A 20,974-nucleotide genomic window follows, 5' to 3' on the forward strand; every position below is an offset into this window, starting at 1 on the left:
GTTCCCATATGTATTCATTTGTAGTCTTATTGGACTAATATCTATACAATTCAATTGATCTTCCTAAAATAGAAGCTGCTAAAATGAAGAGCTCTGTAAAAGTAATAGCAACATAAAAGAATGGCCCCATTGAATTGCCTTGTTAATGGTAAAGCAACCTTTATAAATAAGAGATGTCTTATATTGTTGAAATTAAACTAATCTCTTCATGCAAAGGTTTTGTTGTAAAGGATTGTTCTGCATATTGACATGTTGATAAACTTTTTTATGGTCAGGTGCCAAGAAATTTTTCAAGTTTTAGTATCTTGGTTCTCCTTTCTTATACCATTCAGAGAGAAAAAAATAGAACTAACTGCCAAACACTCATTCAGTTTAAGTACTCAAATGGCCACCCTTTCAGCTATAGGAAACCTGGAAAACTGATGCAGCATAACTTGAAATTTAATGGAAATTTTCTGTCTTTTTATATTAAATTTGCTTTAAAATGAGGTATACAGGCAAATAATTTCCAGATTGTAAGCTCTTTGAGAATAACTCATAAAGCCAACTCATACATATGCCCAAAATAAAAATCCTTCTCAATTCTGAGGCTGGTAGTATATGATTCCAAATGCAGTGAACTTGGAGTAGAATCACTTCCTTTTCATTTACATAGAAACGTATCAGAGCAAAATTAGCTTGAAACTGAAGTGAGCATTTCCAAAAGAAAATGATCAGGCCCTAGATGAATGTAATCCGTCTGTGGTCCCAGGGTTTGCCAGGGATTCACAAAACTATGTGGTATGCATTCTGCTTTTTTAAATAGCTTCAAAGTATTTGTTTTATCTCATTATTTTGATCTATCTACTTCCAACAAGTATCAGAGGGGAGATATTCAATGTAAAAAATACACATAGAGAACAGATGACTCAAGATAAACATCAGATAAGAGTTCCAAGATTATAGAGAAAAAGGGGAGAGATAATGTTCTGGGATAAACGAGATAAATGATCTGGAGAGGTATTACCACAGTTGAAAATGTAATCTTGCTTCCTAACAGGAAAAGTAACACCTTCAACAAAAAGGTTAAAAACAAAGCAGAAGACCACATCTTAGTATACCATAGACTCTTCATTGTTTGATTAAAAACATTTTTTTTCTCCAAAAAGCAAACATTTTCCTTATTTAAAAAAAATCTATGAAAATTGAATAAGGTAGGTCATTATAGAAAAGAAGTAAAACTGTGGGAATGTGGATAGTCTCACCTTGAAATAGGCAGATGCAGTATTTTAAAAGCCATTTCTTTTATTTACCCATCATATAAGCACAGGCCATCGAAGAGAGTTGTGGCTCTTTGGGGAGCAGGCCAGGGATGTAGTCCAGGAGTGCCAGACTCAGCCTGGCCTGGGCAGGCAGACATCCTCCCGTATTGCTGTTGCCAGCTGCCTTCGTGCTGAGCCCAAGGATTTGCTTTTGTTGCCTCTGCCCCTTTTCTGAGAAGGTTATTCTGAAAGCAGATAATCATTATATTTAGGAAGCATAAAGGAATGGAATATTTAGGAAACTTTTCAACCATTTTTGTTTTTCAGACTTGAGCCATGTATGATATAGACTGCAGGGCCATAGATTACAGCTGATTTCACTTCTTTAAATCAGGTGGTTATTTAAATATTTCAGGGGGAGGTGCTTTAAAGCAACTTACAGGTAATTTAAAATACATTTCAAAACATGTAGTTTTTTGTAGAATAAAAAACTACACATGAATGTTAAAGATAAAGTGGAACACATAAAAGAAACCTCCTACTAAAGGGCTTACTTTAGACTGTTCCTCTCAGACCCATTTAGAGTTTCAGTTTCCTGTCCTCTGCTATAGAGACAGTGTCCTTGCACACAAATAAAGAGCCATTTTCTGCATTGTTTATAAGATATCAAAGATTTCATCTCTGTTAGAAAACTCCAATCAAGGCTAGATTCTCTGATAAATACCTAGAAATGTAAATGAGATTCCAGCAATATGTAAAATGTAACCATTATAGCAGATTATTAATTGTTCTCATTGTTATAGCTTTTCTAAACATGTGTGTTCTTTAGAAAGGAAGAATAACGTAGAATTTGGGAGCATGAATTTTGAAGGCAGATTGGCCCCATCTCTACCACATAATGATTGTTATGACCATTGGAATATTAATTAACCTCTTTGTGCCTCAGTTTTTTTGATGTATCAAATAGCAAAAATATTACCAACCTCATGAGTTTAGGAGACAATTACACAAGATAATGCACATTAAATATTCTGCACAGTATCTGACACATATAAATTATTTACAGGTTGGCTATTATTATATATCAATAATCACAATCTACAGAAAAGTAAAATGATGGGAAAAATGACCATACTTTCAATATCCAAAGTCAGGGTCAATTACTGTGTGTGTGTGTGTGTGTGTGTACCTCAGGTATGTATTCCTAAAATGTCATTCTTCATTACAATAACCAGTGAACATCTAGGTGTCCAGTGATCATGGGAAAACCACATCTAGTAATCAACAAATAAAGATACATTGAGATGACCAGGTAGTAATTTTATAGACTAAAATAATTTATGACTGTTTAGATACTTACTTAAAAAGTATTAATAATCAATAAAATAATTGTTGAATACCTATTAATTTCCAGGTACTGAACTATACTCTAGAGATATGGTAACAAATGAAATACACAAAGTCTCTTCTGTCATAGCATTTATATCCTAATAGAGAAACAGTAAACAAGCAAGTAGAAGTGCATAACAAGTACAAATATGTTTTGAAGTCAGTAACAATGGAGTTCATATGGTGAATAACAGAGGTAGTCCTCTTTTAGGCAGAATGGTCAGGAAAGGCCTCTCTGAATAGGGGATATTTGAAATAAAATCATATGAAGTTGGTGAAAAACATCTCAGGCAAAAGGAACAAAATTTTGCAAAGACTCCACCATGGGAAACTGCTTCTTGTGCTTTGCACAGAAACTGAAAGACCACCAGCACAGCTGGAATGGAGTAAATATGAGGGAGAATTGTATCAAATGAGACTGAAGAAGTAGGCTGAGGGCAGCATATCAAAGGCCTCATAGGGCATAGAAAGCAGCTGGCATTTATTCTAATTATAATTACAAGCCATTGGTAACTTCTAGCAGGGGGCTGACATTATCCAATTATAGTGAGAAGAATATTTACTGGAGGGGGCGTATAAGCAGTTGTTAGATCACTGCAGTAATGAAGTCAGCAGATGCTGGTAGCTTGCAATAAGGTCATGGCAGCGATGATGAAGAGAAGAAAGAGGATTTGAAATGTATTTTGGAGATTGAAGCAACTGTACTTGTTGATTGTTTGGATGTGGGGAATAGGAGGTAGTGGAAAAGGGAGAGAAGAAAACGGAGGACTTAAAGATGATTAAATTTCTGGCTTGAGAATTTCATCACTTTGGATCCCATTGATTGACATAGGGAATTCTCTGGGAAACAGAGTTAGGAGAGAAAAGCATTCTGTAACAGACAAATGAAGTTTGTGATGTTTGTGAAATCTCCAAATGGAAATGATAAGTAGGAAGTTTAACAAAATGATTTTTGAACTCAGAGGAAAGGATAAAGATACTAATTTGTGATCATTACCATAACCATTGGTGAGACTACCTAGGAATAGGATGTAAAAAAGAAAAGAAGGCATAGAATCAAACCTTGAGAAACCCCAAACATTTCCATTATAAATAGAGGTTTCTCCTTGAAAGAGAAAAAATGGCCAATGGGGAAGAAGAAAAAGTAGTAGAGAAGGGTAGTATGTGAAGACTATTGAAAACTATTTCAAGAAGTCACACATTCAAGCTGAGAAAGTTGGATTTTAGTAGAGAAAGTCGGCTGTCAATAGGAGGTGTTTATTAGATTGGCTACTTGAGAGTTCCTGCTTGACCTTAGCAACTGCCGTTTCAGTAGAGTAATATGGGTACAGTACAGATTCTGCATCACTAGTTTTCAAGTGTGGATCCCAGACTAGCAACATCAGCAACATCTGGGACCCTGTTGAAAGCACATTCTCAGCCCCCATCTCAGACCTATGAATCATTAACTTTGGAGGTGACACCCCAGAAATCTGTGTTTTAACAAGTCTTCCAGTTGATTCTGATGTATATTTATGTATGTGAAACTTTTGCTCTAAGAGCTGAGTTTTAAATGGGAGTCAAGGGACTTAATTATACTCAAGGGATTTGAATTGTAGTCAAGGGATTATATGTGAATTGTAGACAACATCTAAGAAATGTAACTTAAAAAGCATTTGAATAGAATATGACACATAAATACTTTCATAATAATTATATGAATTCTGGGATTTTTCCTTTAATCAAATAACTTAATCTTTTGCACATTTGTTTAGTTAATAAAAGATATAAAATTCCAAATTCAAGATAGGTAATTTTGTAGAATGCTGTCAGATATGGTTGACGAAATAGTGATGGTACGTTAGAAGAGTTCAAATACACTAGAAGGCAAAAATAAAGTTCTAAGATGGAAACACAAATGAGCATAGTGCAATGAGGAGAAAGAGCAATTGGAAAGGAGATGGGTAGAATGTTTCAAAAGGCAATGGATACACATAATCAAAAAGCTGTACCAATATGGATGCTCATAGGACAGGAAGTGTGTATCACAACTGGGAGCACTGCAGTTAAGTTCACCTGCTGCTCTCGGTCAGTGTATGCCTCATATCCCATGTGATATAAACTTGCCTTTCATTTTCAAAAGAATTTCCTATGTCCTTTTCAGTGACCATCAGTTAGTCTCAAGGATCGATTCTTGACATCTATAAGATATTTTATTCACAAAGACAACAGCATTCTAATCGCCCCTGAATTCAAGTAATGGATTCACTACTTGTTAGTTCTTTAAAAGACAGTATTTCTGACTATATTTAAAATACAGTTTATCAATAAATACCTAAAATAACTTTTTATTATTAACTATTAAGATCTGCTAGAATGTCATCATAACTTATGTTGAGTCTTTTTTCAATGTAACTTTGTAATAGTTCTCTCTTGGTTTAGTTGTTTATATAATTGTGGTAATACTCTTATAATTTTATTTCCTATCCATTTCGCATAACAGACATTCTCCATATTATTAAGCTAGTCCATATATATAAATTGAACAGCTACAAAATATACTGAATTTTTCCTTAACCACTTTCCAGTTGTTGAAAGTGTTGTTTTTTCCTCATTTTAAAAAATATTGTAATGCTGTGCTGAGGATATGTGTATAGAGAGCTTTATTCCATATTTGGGAATGCTTCCTTAGTATAAATTCCCTGAAGTACAGGCAATGGTGGTTGTATTGGTTTAGATCTGTGGGAAAAGATGCCAAGAGGGAGTGAGAAGTGCAGGAGATTTATTGAGGGACATGCCTGAGGTACACAATGCAGGGTACAGGACAGGCAGGGAGAGACTCAGACCATAGTATAGGTCAGATACCTGTGAATAGAGGGAAGGTAGACTTACTTGGAAAGATCTTCAGCCTGGTGCAGCTCTGAGAAAGTCTCACCCAGCCCAAAAGAGGAATTGTGATTGTTCATAGGAGTGTCCTATGATGGACAGAAATGGCCACACCTCCTACCCCCACCAGGCTCAGTCTGCTGCCAAATAGCATAGCCTTGGATCAAAAGTTGCAGCCGATCATGAAGGCTCTGCAGCTAGAGGCTGTCAGCTAACTCTATTGTTCCATCTGAAATTCAGGTTCTTTCTGGATGCTCCATGAATTCCCCAATAGAAATGGATATTTTAAGCTATCAAATTATTTCAAGGTATCAAATTACTTTCCAAAGGGCTATAAAAGTTTACACTATAATACCCAAGTTCTGTCACCAGCTTTCACTATTATTACTAACAGTAATCCTAAGTATTTTGAAAGATAAAAGTGTCACTTTCATTTGTGTTTTTTGATCAGTAATGATGTGCTTTTCCCCATTGGTTTGTTAACCAGCTATTTTTCCTTTCTATTGATTCATATTCTAATAGTGACTGAATGTTATTATGAATTATATTGGTTACTTTTATATTTAATTTGATACATAGAGTTTTCTGTTTATTTGACTTTACTTTGTATTTTTAATTAGTTGATGTGTAGATTTAATTTTTTTAGTGAGTTTTGTCTCACTTTAAGATTTGGCAAGTATTCACCCCATAGATTTGAAAGACATCTGTTTATTTTATTTTGTTATTATGTTATATTAGGCTCCATCTGGAATTTATATTGATATGAATAACATTTTACTATATCCCAACATGACAATATTTTCAGTGTCATTTAGTGAATAAACTTTCCTTTCTCTACTGCTTTCTGGTGACAGCATCAGTAAGTTCAGATGCCCATGACGAGTATGTGAAAGCACCCATTATCCACATCCTGTTCTACTGCGTTTCATCGACCTTTTCAACGAAAATGAATGGTATGGTTGAGGATAATTGCATTTCGCTATTATTTAATTTGCATGGTCCTGACTGCCAGTAACATAAGTATCTTTTCACTCACTTGTTCTTTCAGGCAAGAAATATTTATTGAGTGACATGGAGAAAACAAAATTGACCAAGATTCCTCTTCGTTGGGTAGAAAACTTAAGTTTATTAAATAGCTTTCTCTCATCTTTTGTGAATGAATCATTCACATATTTTTCATTTTTTTCTACTTTTAAAAATCTTTTTCCTACTGTGTATTGAATCTTCTTTGTATTCTAGGAATATTGCCCTTTTCCTATGTTATGCAATGTTAATATTTCCCCCAGCCTTTCACATACAGAAGTTTAAAATTTTTAGGCAGCCAAATTTGTCAAATGGAGTCATATCTCATTTTGGCATATAACTAACTAAAGTATCATGATATAATAATATAACACAGAAAACTACAACAGAATGATACAATGTGATATGATATGATGGAGTATGAGAATATAATGAACGTATGTGATTCTTCCGCTCCACTGAAAAGATAAAACAAGTATAAATAAGCTGCAACTATCTATGTCCTCAACTCCTAGGACATCCAAATGCTTCCTTATCTCCAAGCACCATTTTGAATTTTTATCATTCCCTTCTTATTTTTTTTAAAGATACGGTTGTTCTTCATTCTTCCTGGATTCTCTATTTGTGAAATTGCCTACTCACCAAAAGTTATTTGTAACCCCAAAATCAATACCTGAGGCACTTTTGCAGTCATGTGCAGAGTGATGAAAATTTTGAGTCACATGATACAAATATTCCCATATGAAGCTGAACAAGGAGATGCTCTGCCTTCTTGTTTCAGCTCTCATAACTGTAAACGGTATCCTTTTTGCAGTCTATTTACCATCACCTTTTTTTGTATTTTTGTGCTTTTTAGTGGTGATTTTGCTGTTTAAAGTGGCCCCAAGCACAGTGCTCAAATGGTGTCTTGTGTTCCTAAGTGCAAGAAGACAGGGAACATAAGTGCTTTACAGAGAACATAAGTATCTGAGATAACCTTTGTTCAGGCATGACTTGTGCTGTTGCTGTGAGTTCAAAGTTAATGAATTGAGAATACATTACATCCAGAATAAAATAGAGGAAATTCATTGATCTGTGTACAAGGCTGCTCTGGAAAGTGCAAAGTAATGTCTTTTATGGATGGTGAAGTTATGGAAAAGATGGGAAAATAGCTAAATTTGTAGATCCATGATATAATGCCTGATGAAATAAAAGCATAGTGCACAATATCATTATGAGGCTGAAAGCCAAATAAATTTACAGTCACATTGCCCAGGGTCAGGAAAATGTTAACCCCTTTGGATAATGTTTCATTATAAAGAAATAGTGTGTAAATTATTTGAAGAAATCTAGATCAAATAAGTAGTCTTTAAACAGAAGCACACATACATGGTGATGGATTGATCACTTGATGAAACATTGTGACCAGAGGCTTGAAGGAACCTGACCCTGTAACTCTCCTAGGAGCAATGGTTCAATATTTGCTAATTCAGTGTTTGTAGTAACTTTGTAGAACATAAATACAGGCATACCTTGTTTTATTGTACTTTGCTTTATTGCACTTCATAGATGTTGCATTTTTACAAATTGAAGGTCTGTGGCTTTCATTGAGCAAGTCTGTTGGTGTGATTTTTCCATTTGTGTCTCTATCTCATATTTTTGTAATTCTTGCAATATTTCAAACATTTTCATTACTATTATATTTGTTACGATGATCTATGATAAGTGATCTTGGATGTTACTATTGTTAACTGTTTTGGGGCACCATGAACCATGCCCATATAAGATGGTGAACTTATTTGATAAATTGTGTTATCACTGTTGCACCGACCGGCTATTCCATCTTTCTCCCTTTCTTTGGGCCTCCCTATTTTCTGAGACACAATATTAAAATTTATTTTATTGTGATAATAACTTTATTGTAGTGGTCTGGAACTTAACCCACAATATCTCTGAGGTATGCCTATACCACAAATAACAAGAATCAACTGTTAATTCCTTTTTTGTGCATTGCCTGTTCATAGACTGCCCATTTTCCTTTTCGGCTATTTGGCTCTTACATATTTGAAAGAGCTGTTTACATATATTTGTTATGTATCCTTTACCTGCATAAATGCAGCAAATAGCATTCTATTTACTGTCACTTCCTTGCTCTTATTTTTATTTTAGCTTTATTGAGATATAATTAACATACAACAGTAAGTTTAAGGCACAAATGATGTTGATTTGATATACTTATATATTGTAATGATTACCACTGTAGCATTACCTGACACCTCCCTTACTTCACATAATTTCTATTTCTTTTTTGAGGTGAGAACATTTAAGATTTACTCTCCAAGTAGTTTTCAAATATATAATCTGGTTTTATTAGCTATAGTTACCATGTACATTATATCCCCAGAACTTATTCATCTTGTAACTGAAAGTTTGCATCCTTTGACCAGCTCATCTCATAATGGAAAGCCTGTACCCTTTGACCAACATTTCTCTATTTCCTCCATCCCCAGCTCCCAGGAACCACCATTCTATTACTGTTGCTGTGAGTTCAGCTTTTTTAGATTCCACATGTGAGATCATACAAAATTTATCTTTCTCTGTCCGACTTATCTCACTTAGCATAATGCCTTCTAGGTCCATCCATGCATGTTGTCACAAAAACCCAAGCTTTTCTCTTTCTCATAGTTGAATAACATTCTATTATACACATATACCACACCTTCTTTATTTATTCATTCATAATTGAACATTGAGGGCATTACCAGTACATGGCTATTGTGAATTATGCTGCAATAAACATGGGAGTGCAGGTATCTCTTCAAGATCCTGATTTCATTTATTTAAATATTTACCCAGAAGTGGGATTTCTGTATCATATTGTAGCTCTATTTTTAATTTTTTTATGGGACTTTCATACTGTTTCCATAGTGGCCGTACCAAGTTACATTTCTACCAAAAATGCACTAGAGTTCCCTTTTCTCCACATCTTTGCCAGCACTTACCTTTTATCTTTTTGATGATAACCATTCTAACAGGTGTGAGGTGATATCCCATTGTGATTTTGATTTGTACTTTCCTGATAATTAGTAGTATCAAGCAAATTTTCGTGTAATTTTTCGCCATTTGTATGTCTCCTTTGGAAAAATGTATATTAAGGTCCTTTGCACATTTTTAAATCAGATATTTGGGGGATGGGCTTTGTTGCTATTGAGTTGTATGAGTTCTTTATATATTTTGGATATTAACTTTTATCAGACATATGTTTTGAAAATATATTCTTGCATTCCCTTGTAAAATATTAGTTACTGGATATGGAAGGGCTTAATTTTGGGCTCTTGATTCTGTTCCATTGGCCTATGTGTGTATTTTATACAAGGACCATACTGTTTTGATTACCATAGATTTGTAGTATAGTTTGAAATCAGACAACGTCAAACTTTCAGCTTTGTTCTTCTTCCTCAAGACTACGTTTGCTATTCAGGGTCTTTAAGGGTTCCATACAATTTAGGGTAGTGTTTTTTCTATTTCTGTGAAAAATGCCATTGGAATTTTGATAAGGATTGCATTGAATCTATAGATTACTTTGGCTGGTATGAACATTTTAACAAAATTAATTTTTCCAGTACATGAACATGGGGCATTTTTCCATTTGTTTGTGCCTTCTTCAATTTCTTTCATCAAACTCTTGAACTTTTCTGTGTACAGATCTTTCACTTCCTTGGTTAAATTTATTCCTAAGCATTTTATTGCTTTGATGCTATTGTGAGTGGGATTTTCTTTATTTCTAGTTCAGATATTTCATTGTATGTTGATTTTGTGTCCTGCAACCTTACTAAATTCATTGATTAGTACTAACAGTTTTTTGGTGGATTCATTAGTATTTCCTGTATAGAAGATAGTATCATCTGCAAACAGAGACAATTTTACTTCTTTCTTTCCAGTTAGGATGCTTTTTATTCCTTTTACTTGCCTAATTGCTCTAGCTAGGACTACCAGTACTGTGTTGAATATAAATGGTGGGACTTGGAACCCTTGTCTTATTGTCTTATTCCTGATCTTAGAGGGAAATCTTTCACTCTTTCACCATTGAGTCTGATGTCAGCTACACGTTTGTCATAAATGGCCTTTATTATGTTGAGGTATGTTCCTTTTATAGCCAATTTGCTTAGAGTTTTCATGAAAGGATGTGGGTTTTGTTTTCTCTTTCATCTCTTATTTATTTTAATAAGTTTTCTTAGTCTAGCTATTGATTTCTCAAATTTGTTTATCTTTTCAAAAACTCAGCTCTTAGTATTGATCTTTTCTATTGTTTTTCTGGTTTCTATTTCATTTATTTCTGCTCTGATCTTTTTTATTTCTTTCCTTATGCTTACCTTGAGCTTAGTTTGTTCTTGTTTTTCTAGTTCCTTGAGGTGTAAAGTTAGGTTGTGTGAGATGTTTCTTTTTTCTTAATGTAGGCATTCATCACTATGAACTTACCCCTTGGACCTGCTTTGGCTGTGTCTTATAGGTTTTAGTATATTGTGTTTCCAGTTTAACGTGTTTAAAGATTTTTTTTTTCTTGTCCTTTTTTTTGGTATCATTAATCTACAATTACATGAGGAACATTATATTTACTAGACCCCCCATTACCAAGCCCCTCCCACAAACCCCCCCACAGTCACTGTCCATCAGCGTAGCAAGATGCTGTAGAATCACTACTTGTCTTCTCTGTGTTGCACAGCCCTCCCCGTGCCCCCACACACATTATACATGCTAATCGTAATGCCCCCTTTCTTTTTCACCCCCACTTATCCCTCCCTTCCCACCCATCCTCCCCAGTCCCCTTCCCTTTGGTAACTGTTAGTCCATTCTTAGGTTCTGTGAATCTGCTGCTGTTTTGTTCCTTCAGTTTTTTTCTTTGTTCTTATACCTCACAGATGAGTGAAATTATTTGATACTTGTCTTTCTCTGCCTGGCTTATTTCACTGAGCATAATACCCTCTAGCTCCATCCATGTTGTTGCAAATGGTAGGATTTGTTTTCTTCTTATGGCTGAATAATATTCCTTGTGTATATGTACCACATCTTCTTTATCCATTCATCTACTGATGGACACTTAGGTTGCTTCCATTTCTTGGCTATTGTAAAGAGTGCTGCGATAAACATAGGGATGCATCTGCCTTTTTCAAACTGGGCTGCTGCATTCCTAGGGTCAATTCCTAGGAGTGGAATTCCTGGGTCAAATGGTATTTCTATTTTGAGTTTTTTGAGGAACCTCCATACTGCTTTCCACAATGGTTGAACGAATTTACATTCCCACCAGCAGTATAGGAGGGTTCCCCTTTCTCTACAACCTCTCCAACATTTGTTGTTGTTTGTCTTTTGGATGGTGGCGACCCTTACTGGTGTGAGGTGATATCTCATTGTGGTTTTAATTTGCATTTCTCTGATGACTAGCGATGTGGAGCATCTTTTCATGTGTCTGTTGGCCATCTGTATTTCTTCTTTGGAGAACTGTCTGTTCAGCTCCTCTGCCCATTTTTTAATTGGATTATTTGCTTTTTGTTTGTTGAGGTGTGTGAGCTCTTTATATATTTTGGATGTCAACCCTTTATCGGATCTGTCATTTATGAATATATTCTCCCATACTGTAGGATGCCTTTTTGTTCTATTGGTGGTGTCCTTTGCTGTACATAAGCTTTTCAGCTTAATATAGTCCCACCTGTTCATTTTTGCTTTTATTTCCCTTGCTCGGGGAGATATGTTCATGTTTGCTTGTCTTTTGATTTCTTCTTTAACCCAGTGATTGTTTAGGATTGTATTATGTAATTTTCACATATTAATGAATTTCCCAGCTTTCTTCATGTTACTGATTTCTAGTTTCATGTCTTTGTAGTCAGAAAAGATACTTGGTATGATGTTGATCTGAAATTTGCTAAGACTTGTTTTGTGACCTAACATATTTACTCTGGAGACTGTTCTATGTGCAATTGAGAATAATGTGCTCTTGGGTGGATGTTCTGTATATGTCTCAGTCCCATTTTGTCTAAAGAAGAGTTCAAGACCAATGTTTCTTCACTGATTTTCTGTCTAAATGATCTATCTATTGTTGAAACTGGGATAGTAAAGCCCCCTACTATTATTGTAGTATTGTATAGTATGATCTATTCCTTCCTTCAGATCTGTTAGTATTTGCTTAATATATTTAAGCACTCTAATTTTTGGTGTAGATACATTTTATGATTCTTAGGGCTTCTTGGTGAATTGACTCCTTTATATCACTTTATAATAACCTTCTTTGTCTCGTTATCATTTTTTATTTAAAATCTGTCTGATGTAAGTATAGCTACCCATTCTTTTTGTTTCCATTTGCAGGGAATATCCTTCACTTGGAGACTATTTGTATCGTGAAAGCTGAACTAAGTCTCTTGTAAGCAGCATACAGTGGGGTATATGCTCTATTTGGTGGGAGAACTTAATCCATTTTTATTTGGTGGTAATTATTGACAGGTAAAGACTTACTAATGCCATTGTATTAATTTTTTCTGGCTGTTTTATAGTTCCCCTGTTCTTTTCCTTCTCTCTTTATCCCTTCCTTTTTGAGTGATGATTTTCCATAGTGGTATTCCTAGTTTCCCTTCTTTTATCTTTTGTGAATCTACTATAGGTTTTTGCTTTGTGGGTACCATGAGGCTTACATAAAACATATACAGACAATAATCTATTTTATGCTGATAACAACTTCAATCAATGAAAAACTCTACCTTTTACTCTCCCTCCTTTTATGTTTTTGATTTCACAATTTACCTCCTTTTAAATTGCATATTTATTAGCAAATAATTATAGGTACAGTTAAGTTTAATGCTTTTGTCTTTTAACCTTCATACTAGATTTAAGTGGTTAACACACCACTTTATTACGTGTTAGAGTATCTGAATTTGACTATATACTTAACTTTATCAGGGCATTGTGTATTATCATATGTTTTCATATTACTAACCAGAATCCATTCATTTCAACTTGAGTAACTCCTTTCAGTAATTCTTGGAAGGCAGGTCCAGTTGTGATGAATTCCCCCAGCTTTTATTTACCTGGAAACGTCTTCATCTCTCCTTCATTTCTGAAGGATAACTTTGCCAGACAGAGTATTATTTATTTAATAGTTTTTTTTTCTTTCATCAGTTTGAGTATATTATCCCACCTTTTCTAACCTGCAAGGTTTCTACTGAGAAATTTGTTATTAATTTTATGAGGTTCTCCTATGAGTTTCAAGATTCTCCCTTTGGCTGCTTAAAATCCCTGTTTGTTTTTTGATTTTTGACCATTTTATTATACTGTGTCTTGGAAAATATCTCTTTATGTTGAATTTGTTTGACCTATGAGATTAACAAACCTGTATATCCAAATCTCTCTCCAGATTTGGAAAATTCATCCATTATTTCTTTAAATAATTTCTGAACCACTTCTCCCTCTTTTCTCTTTCTGGAACTCCAATAATTCACAAATTAATTATTTTGATAGTATCCCATAGATCAAGTAGGCTTTCTTCACTCATTTCCTTTCTGTTTTCTTTGTTCTGCTATGTTGGATAATTTCAAAGGTCCTTACTTCTGTCTCAGATTTTTTCTTCTGTTAGATCCATTCTGCTGTTGTTGCTCTCTATTGCATTTTTCATTTCATCCATTGTATTCTTCAGCTCCAGAATTTCTGTTTGATCTTTTTATGATTCCTATCCCTTTGTTAAGCTTCTTATTTTGTTAATGAATTATTTTCCTTATTTATTTCTGTGTTTTTTCATAGCTCACTGAGTTCCTTAAGGAATTTGAATTATTTATCAGGTAAATCAAAGATCTCTGTCTTTGGGGTTGGTTACTGGAAGATTATTGTGATCCTTTTGTGGTGTAATGTTTCCCTGATTTTTCACATTCCTTGAAGTTTTGTGTTGCTGTCTTAACATTTCAAGTAGCAGTTACCTCTTCCAGTTTTTACTTACAGCCTTCAAGAATGGAATGCCTTTGGCCAGTCCTGTGGTATTCTGAGGTTGTCTCACACCTTCTTCTCCTCAGACCTGCTCCACACCTCTTGCTCCTGCCTGTGGCAGAACTCTTAAGCTTGTATGTCTTTTATGGATCCTGCTGTGTTCCAAGCTGGGTGCTGACAGCCTCTTTTTTGTTTTCCCAAAAATGGCACCGAAGTTCAAGTCTCTGATCTCTTTTTGGCTGCAGATTTGGGCCAGCTCTTTGTGTATGTTCACTAGCCATCCACCAAAGCTCTCTCTCACTGCCACAATTGGGAATGCTGACCATGGGGTAGGGGTATTTAGGAATGAGGTGTTCTGAACACTGGAGGTGCTCATGGGCCTATTGTGGGCATGTGGGGGTGAGGTGTTCCCACTGGCTCCTGGTGGACTTCTTGATGGAGTCTCTGATGTAGTTAGTAAGACCTGCATGTTGTTAATGCCCTCTGAGAATACTATCTGCCACTTCCCGAGCATCTTCCTATTCCCCAGTATGCAGCTCATGATTCTGTACTCTGGATGGTGTGAGAGATTAATCAGTCTCCTTTTCAGCATCCTGCACAGTTGGGGAAGCCAGGAGCTCACACATTCTCACTTTCCCCTGTGAGCAAAGTCACACTGCAAGAATGTCTCTCTTTGCCCTAAGCTGTGCCACCTGGGAGAATGGGTGATGCAGGTAAAGTCAAGCTGTTCTACTAATCCTCTCCAGTATGTCCAAAGTCATATTTTTGTTCCAGTGATGTGCTGCAACTTTTCCTCTGGAAACCTGGACTTCCACAAAGACTCTCCCATCTATGAGTGATTGTCTAAGACAGGAATTTATGAGGGTTATTGGACAATGGCTGAGAAGAACTGGAGCTGGTTCACAGGCCACTGCAGAGTCTACAGCCAGGACCAAGGTCTTTATGACTATTACCTGATCCATAGATGGGTGAGACTGCACAGTCCCCTAGTATATGTTGCTGGATCCCATAATTTCCACAAAGGCTCTTTGATCTGTGGATGGATGCCAAATCATTTTTGTTGCAGGGAAAGACAAAACAAAGATCATCTTACTTCACCATGATGCTGGCATCAATCCTTGCCCATATTGCCCATATTTTTTATGATGCTTTTTATCATACAGAAGTATTAATTTCATGTAGATGAATTTCTGACTACTATCATCTATTCATGTGTTGTTCTATATCTTCTTGAAGAAATCATTCCCTACCTCTAGGTCATTTAATAGTCTTGTATATTATTGTTTAATAATTTTGAAGACATGTTCTTATCATTTAAATCTCTAATTCATCTATAATTAATGCTTGTAATAGGTGAAAAATATAATTTTATTTTTTAGATGGATAACCGTTTGCTCAGCACCATTTATTGAGTAGCCTATCTTTTCTGCATTGACTTGTTATAAACTCTTTCATATATCATTTTTATATATTTATGTGTCTTTATTCTCTGGGTTCCCAATTCTATTCTAAAGACCTCTCTGTAAAAATAACAAGTTTTAAAAATATGTCTTAATATCTTTTAAGATATATCTCCCTACTTTATTGCTCTCTTATTGTCATCATTGCCATCATTGATATATTTTCCATCTTGCCCTTCTTCTCTCCTCTTTTTTCTATTCTCTGAAAATGACCATATGAATTTGGACTTTTTCTCCTTTGCCTATACAGTAGATGTCATTACAAAAACTATCTAGGCCTGTTTGGGTTTTATTTTTTGTTTTTATTTGTTTTGTTCTCTTTTCTTGATATTGCTTTCTATGAGATGCAATAGTTTTATTTCCCCTTATCATTCCAAACTTCCATCAAGTTTCCAATACCCTCTTTTGGACTTAAAACACTGGAAGTTTATTACTCCGGCCTACTCAGTGCTTTGTGATTCTGTTATGTTTCTGGTCACCAGAGATACGTATTATATTTTTTAGACTGTTATGTCTATATTTTTGTTTTATTTTAGTCTGTCTTTGCTTATGAATGGAATACATGTGTGAATGCATAAATTCCCTGAGCCATATTGACCAGAAGTTTGATATATCTCTTTTATTTAGAAAAATACTATCCTTCTACAATACTGGTTAAGTATCAGGAAACTATGGCCAACCATAAGGTCCCTTCTGTTAAAATATTAATTATTTATCCCAGGAATAGGCACCTTTTAGACTAAACTATGGGTATAAATGCATTTAATAAGTTGCTAATACCTTTGGTACATATGGGGAACCATGTACTTAAGAAAGGAGTGGGAAAGATATTCAGCAATAATTAACAGGTTGCCAAGGAGAGTACATGAGAAAGAGCTAGTTGTCTGTCATCCTGTTATGATTTTCATTCTGTGTGTATTAAGTGATATCCTAAGAGAACAAGTTGATCACTCCCAAAAAGGATTTCTTCATAAAAGAAAACTTTCCAGAATGATAGCAACAAGTCAGATAAGAGCAAACCCAATATAATAACCACAGTTCATAACCATCTAAGACACAAGAATTCCACCTTCAGGAATCTACTATAAATAAATAGAGATGTGACAACAAAAAATATTTGAAAAAGGTATCTGTCATGTCAGATATAAAAAATTAGAAACCATCTAAATGACTCAAAAGAAGAGATACGTAAAACAAATCACAGTGCATCCATGAGTAGAGTATTTTTGAGTCCAAAAAAAGATACACCAAGAAAGCCTATTCAGGTATTATATATAAAAGGGCAATTACAAAAATAGCAGTAAAAATAACAGTAACCACAACTAACATTTACTGAGCACCTGCTATGTGCCAGGGACTGTGCAAAGTGCCTTACATTTATTCATTTAAATCTCACAACTCCCCTTTGAGATAGGAAAAATTATTTTCCCCATTTTAAAACTGAGGAATCTGAGACTTATTGAAGTTACATGATTTGATTGGCATCATACAGCCAGTAATAGTAGGGCTATGGTTAATGAATATACATGTGTGTATGTCATGTGCATGTGATGTGTGTGTGTGCATGTAACGTGGGAAAGATGACTGGAAGGAAATGCACCAAAATATTAAAAGATCATTATACTTAGTTGATTGTTTTCTTTTCCTCATATAGACATAGATGTGGTGGATGCGTATGTGTCTGTGAATGTACATGTGTAAATATCTATGTATATTTTCCATATTACCTATAGTGGGCATAGATGTCTCTCATAATCAGAAATGAAAATTACTATAAATATTCCATTACCTTTACCCACCTGTTTCTTTGCTTTGACCTCATTGGTGTGGCCCAAGATATAGGAAGGAATCTTTAGTGAAATCTCATTGTCTGTCTTAGGATGACAGGGAGGTCAACAAAATAGTCATGATTGAATTTGCCATGGATGTTATTAAACCTGCTGTTCTTCATAAGGTGTGTGCGTACAAGTGCATGCATAGAAGCAAGCTAATGAATTTTAATTGAGCATTCCACATTCTAAATGCCATCCATGAGAATACAGCATTATAGTATGCTGCAAAAAAGCAACTTCTGAGGTAAAGAGATGAGATAGTAAGTGGCACTATAAATATGAAGATGAATTTGATAGACTAGAATGTAAATGAAATGTATTATGGTATGAAGTGAAGTGGAAACTAGTAATACAATAAGATGTAGGAATGCTAAGGGCTTTGTGATAGGGGTTTGAGCATACATGATATTATTAAGGAGTAGCCCAGGTATAGTCTCCTGGTATATTCATACAATTATGAGGAATCATGCATCCTTACTCACCCACTGTGTCCCATTTATCACCTGAATAATCCTTTATAATATTACGCCAGGACAAAATAAAATGATGAGATGAGAAAGTCTGTGTTCTTCTCATCCCTTTACTGTGCAATGTTCTACAAATATTAGACTGTTTTGTTATATTTAGAATTTCCAGCTCATTATAAAGGAGGTGTCTCCAAATGTTTGGATGAGATTACAGTGCTTCAGGAAAGAGAGTTATGTCTTCAGAGAGGTGTTGGTCCTCTTGAGGATATTTCTTTCCATGGTGACAGTCAATCCACTATTTGTGAGAGTACCCTACCAAGACCAAGATGTCTTATTGATTCTTCAGCAGATGCTCTACAGAACTTACTAGGTGCTCAAGGTGTATGCTCTAACCCTTATTACTTTCTAGGACTTATTTACACATTTCCATGTGCTTTCTCAACTGTATGAGGTGTTCTGAACTGCATATCTCCTACTAGCACTCCAATAATACCTGCCCCACCATCTGGATAGACAGCCATTTACTTGCTTGACCACCAGCTGACCTATCATACTCACTGAGGTGATAAGAGGAGAATAAAAGTCGAGAAGTGTTGGCTATACATTAGCCTTTAGGGCAGTGGTCCTTAGTTTGGGGGAAGAGTCCAAAGATCCAGTTCAGAAACTGATGAAAGCAGTAGACCCTTCCCCCTCAAATGGTTTTGAATACATATATACCATGATTCACATAAAATTTCACATTTCCTAAATTTCCTGAAACCCATACTTTGGCTCCTTTAAAGTGTTCAGATTCTAGTTCTAAATCATCTGCTCAAGCTGAGTTCAAGTCCTTTCCCCTCAGTTTACCCCACAGAAGAATCCAATCTGCTATCATGGAATTCACTGTGATAAACTGGACTGTGGAGATAGGGGCTTGGGCCTTCATCGTAAATGAATCTAGAATAGCAATATCCTGAAACAAAAGACTAAGATGAAGCCTGAGGAATAGATGACTATAAAGCCACTGGGTGTTTCTTACAGTTTAGTCAAGTTGTCTTGCTTCTTAAGTGGGTTTATCCCAGCTCCCCAGGGCCTAGGGTTGCATGGCTAAATCCCTAAGTGTCACATGTTTACGTAGGGTATCCTGTTTTGATAAGCCCACATATATGAGATGACAGTAAATGGTTAGAGGAGAAATGGGAGTTTGAAATGTGCCCCCAGCACATCTATCTTATCGTAAGCAAAATTAACGCCAGTCAACTAGGAAGAAGAAACTATTGTGACAACAAAGTAAGTTTTCAAATCTCCTAGAAGATTCTTTCTTATATTGGTCTTGGAGATAAGGTTGTGCTAGAGCCGATTTGTGCATATGAACTAAGGTATGGATCTTTGCTAATGCATATTGGCTACAATAGACTGAGATATGCCTAATGGAGTATGAACTTTAATTTTTCATTAAATGATGTAATTTTGGAGCAGCACATCTCAATGAAAGGGATATAGACTTTGGAGTCAGACATAGCTGGGCTTGAATTCTATCTCAGACACTCCCTGTGATCTCTTTTATATTACTCTCCATCAATGAACCCATTTTCTGATCTGTGAAAAGGGTCCAAATAATACCTACTTCAGGGTCATTGTGAGAATTCAAAGTAGTTGAAAATTCCTAATTGTATCTCTTAGTAAATAGTAGCTATATCTGATTATCCCCTTGGGGCCAATGCTTGAGTGTGCCAGTATGATTCATTCAAGATAATTACTCAAACCATTGCACGTAGTGTGGTCGATCTTAATACTAGGATAAGAAGCCCATACTTTATTCCATGGACAATGCGGAGTCATTCAAGATATACCTCTCCTAATTTTTTATGTGAATGAAAACAAAACAGAACAAACTAATGGAAAACGATGAGAAATTGCTTCTTCAGTACTGCAAATTTAGATTGATTTAATTACATTCTGGAGGCCTCAAAACATAGTCCTTTTTCAAATGAGAGATTTAGCATTTCAATGACAGTGCACTGTATTACAGCTAGAGTTTTCATTTTCAGAAGGGCATGTTGTGGACAATGAGCTTACACCTAAGTGATGACATTTGTTCAGAAGTCAGTATCATTCATGAAAATCTGAGCTGCAGTATTTGAAGAAAAGTGGACTAGAAAATGTGAAGCTTTATGTAAATCATATTTGCTTCTACAATAGGTGTGACAATTGCTGGAAACCTTCTTAGATGGTCCAGCTGGGGAAACAGAGGCCCAGGTAAAGGAGAGGTGCATACCAAAGGAATACCAGATTAGAGCACAGAAAACCAACATGAATTTTCTAACACTGAGAAATGTGAGTGAAACTTCTGTGGGAAAGGAGTTCGTTCATTCACAAATATGTGAGTTCCTGCTTCTGCAGGGATGGAGGAGGTCATTTATTCAATAAATGTGAGTCCTACTATGTGCCAGGAAGCACACTAAATGAACAAATCAGACAAACCCTAGCCCTCGTGGAGCTTATAGACTAGAGTGAGTCGCAGTAAAATGTGTGCAAATGATTTATTTGATTTAACTATAATTCTGTAACTCTGATGCAGCAGGTGCACTGGGCCAAGAGAGAATATAAAAGGGCTTATCTAGTTTAGGAAGTCAATAAAAGTTTCTACAGGTCAAAACAAATTTTTTAATTCTTTTAACGCTGTGCTGTCTAGGAAAAGAAATCTTATAGCTGTGGGAGTCTTTATATACCAAGTAACTCACAGTTTATTTGTATCCTTTAGAAAACCATGATCT

General features: G+C 35.4%; 1 protein-coding gene across 1 annotated transcript in view; it reads right to left on the minus strand.

Moving 5' to 3' along the window:
• Window positions 1-1,276: 1,276 nt before the first annotated feature.
• The window catches only part of LOC118910067 (uncharacterized), a 97,089-nt gene continuing 77,391 nt past the window's right edge, over window positions 1,277-20,974 (minus strand). The window contains exon 3 of the mRNA XM_057495400.1: window positions 1,277-1,486. Coding sequence (XP_057351383.1) covers window positions 1,289-1,486 — 198 coding nt within the window. The 3' untranslated portion in view covers window positions 1,277-1,288. The remainder of the gene's footprint in view (window positions 1,487-20,974) is intronic.

This window comes from Manis pentadactyla, chromosome X, assembly GCF_030020395.1.
Source record: "Manis pentadactyla isolate mManPen7 chromosome X, mManPen7.hap1, whole genome shotgun sequence".
Lineage (NCBI taxonomy): Eukaryota > Metazoa > Chordata > Mammalia > Pholidota > Manidae > Manis > Manis pentadactyla.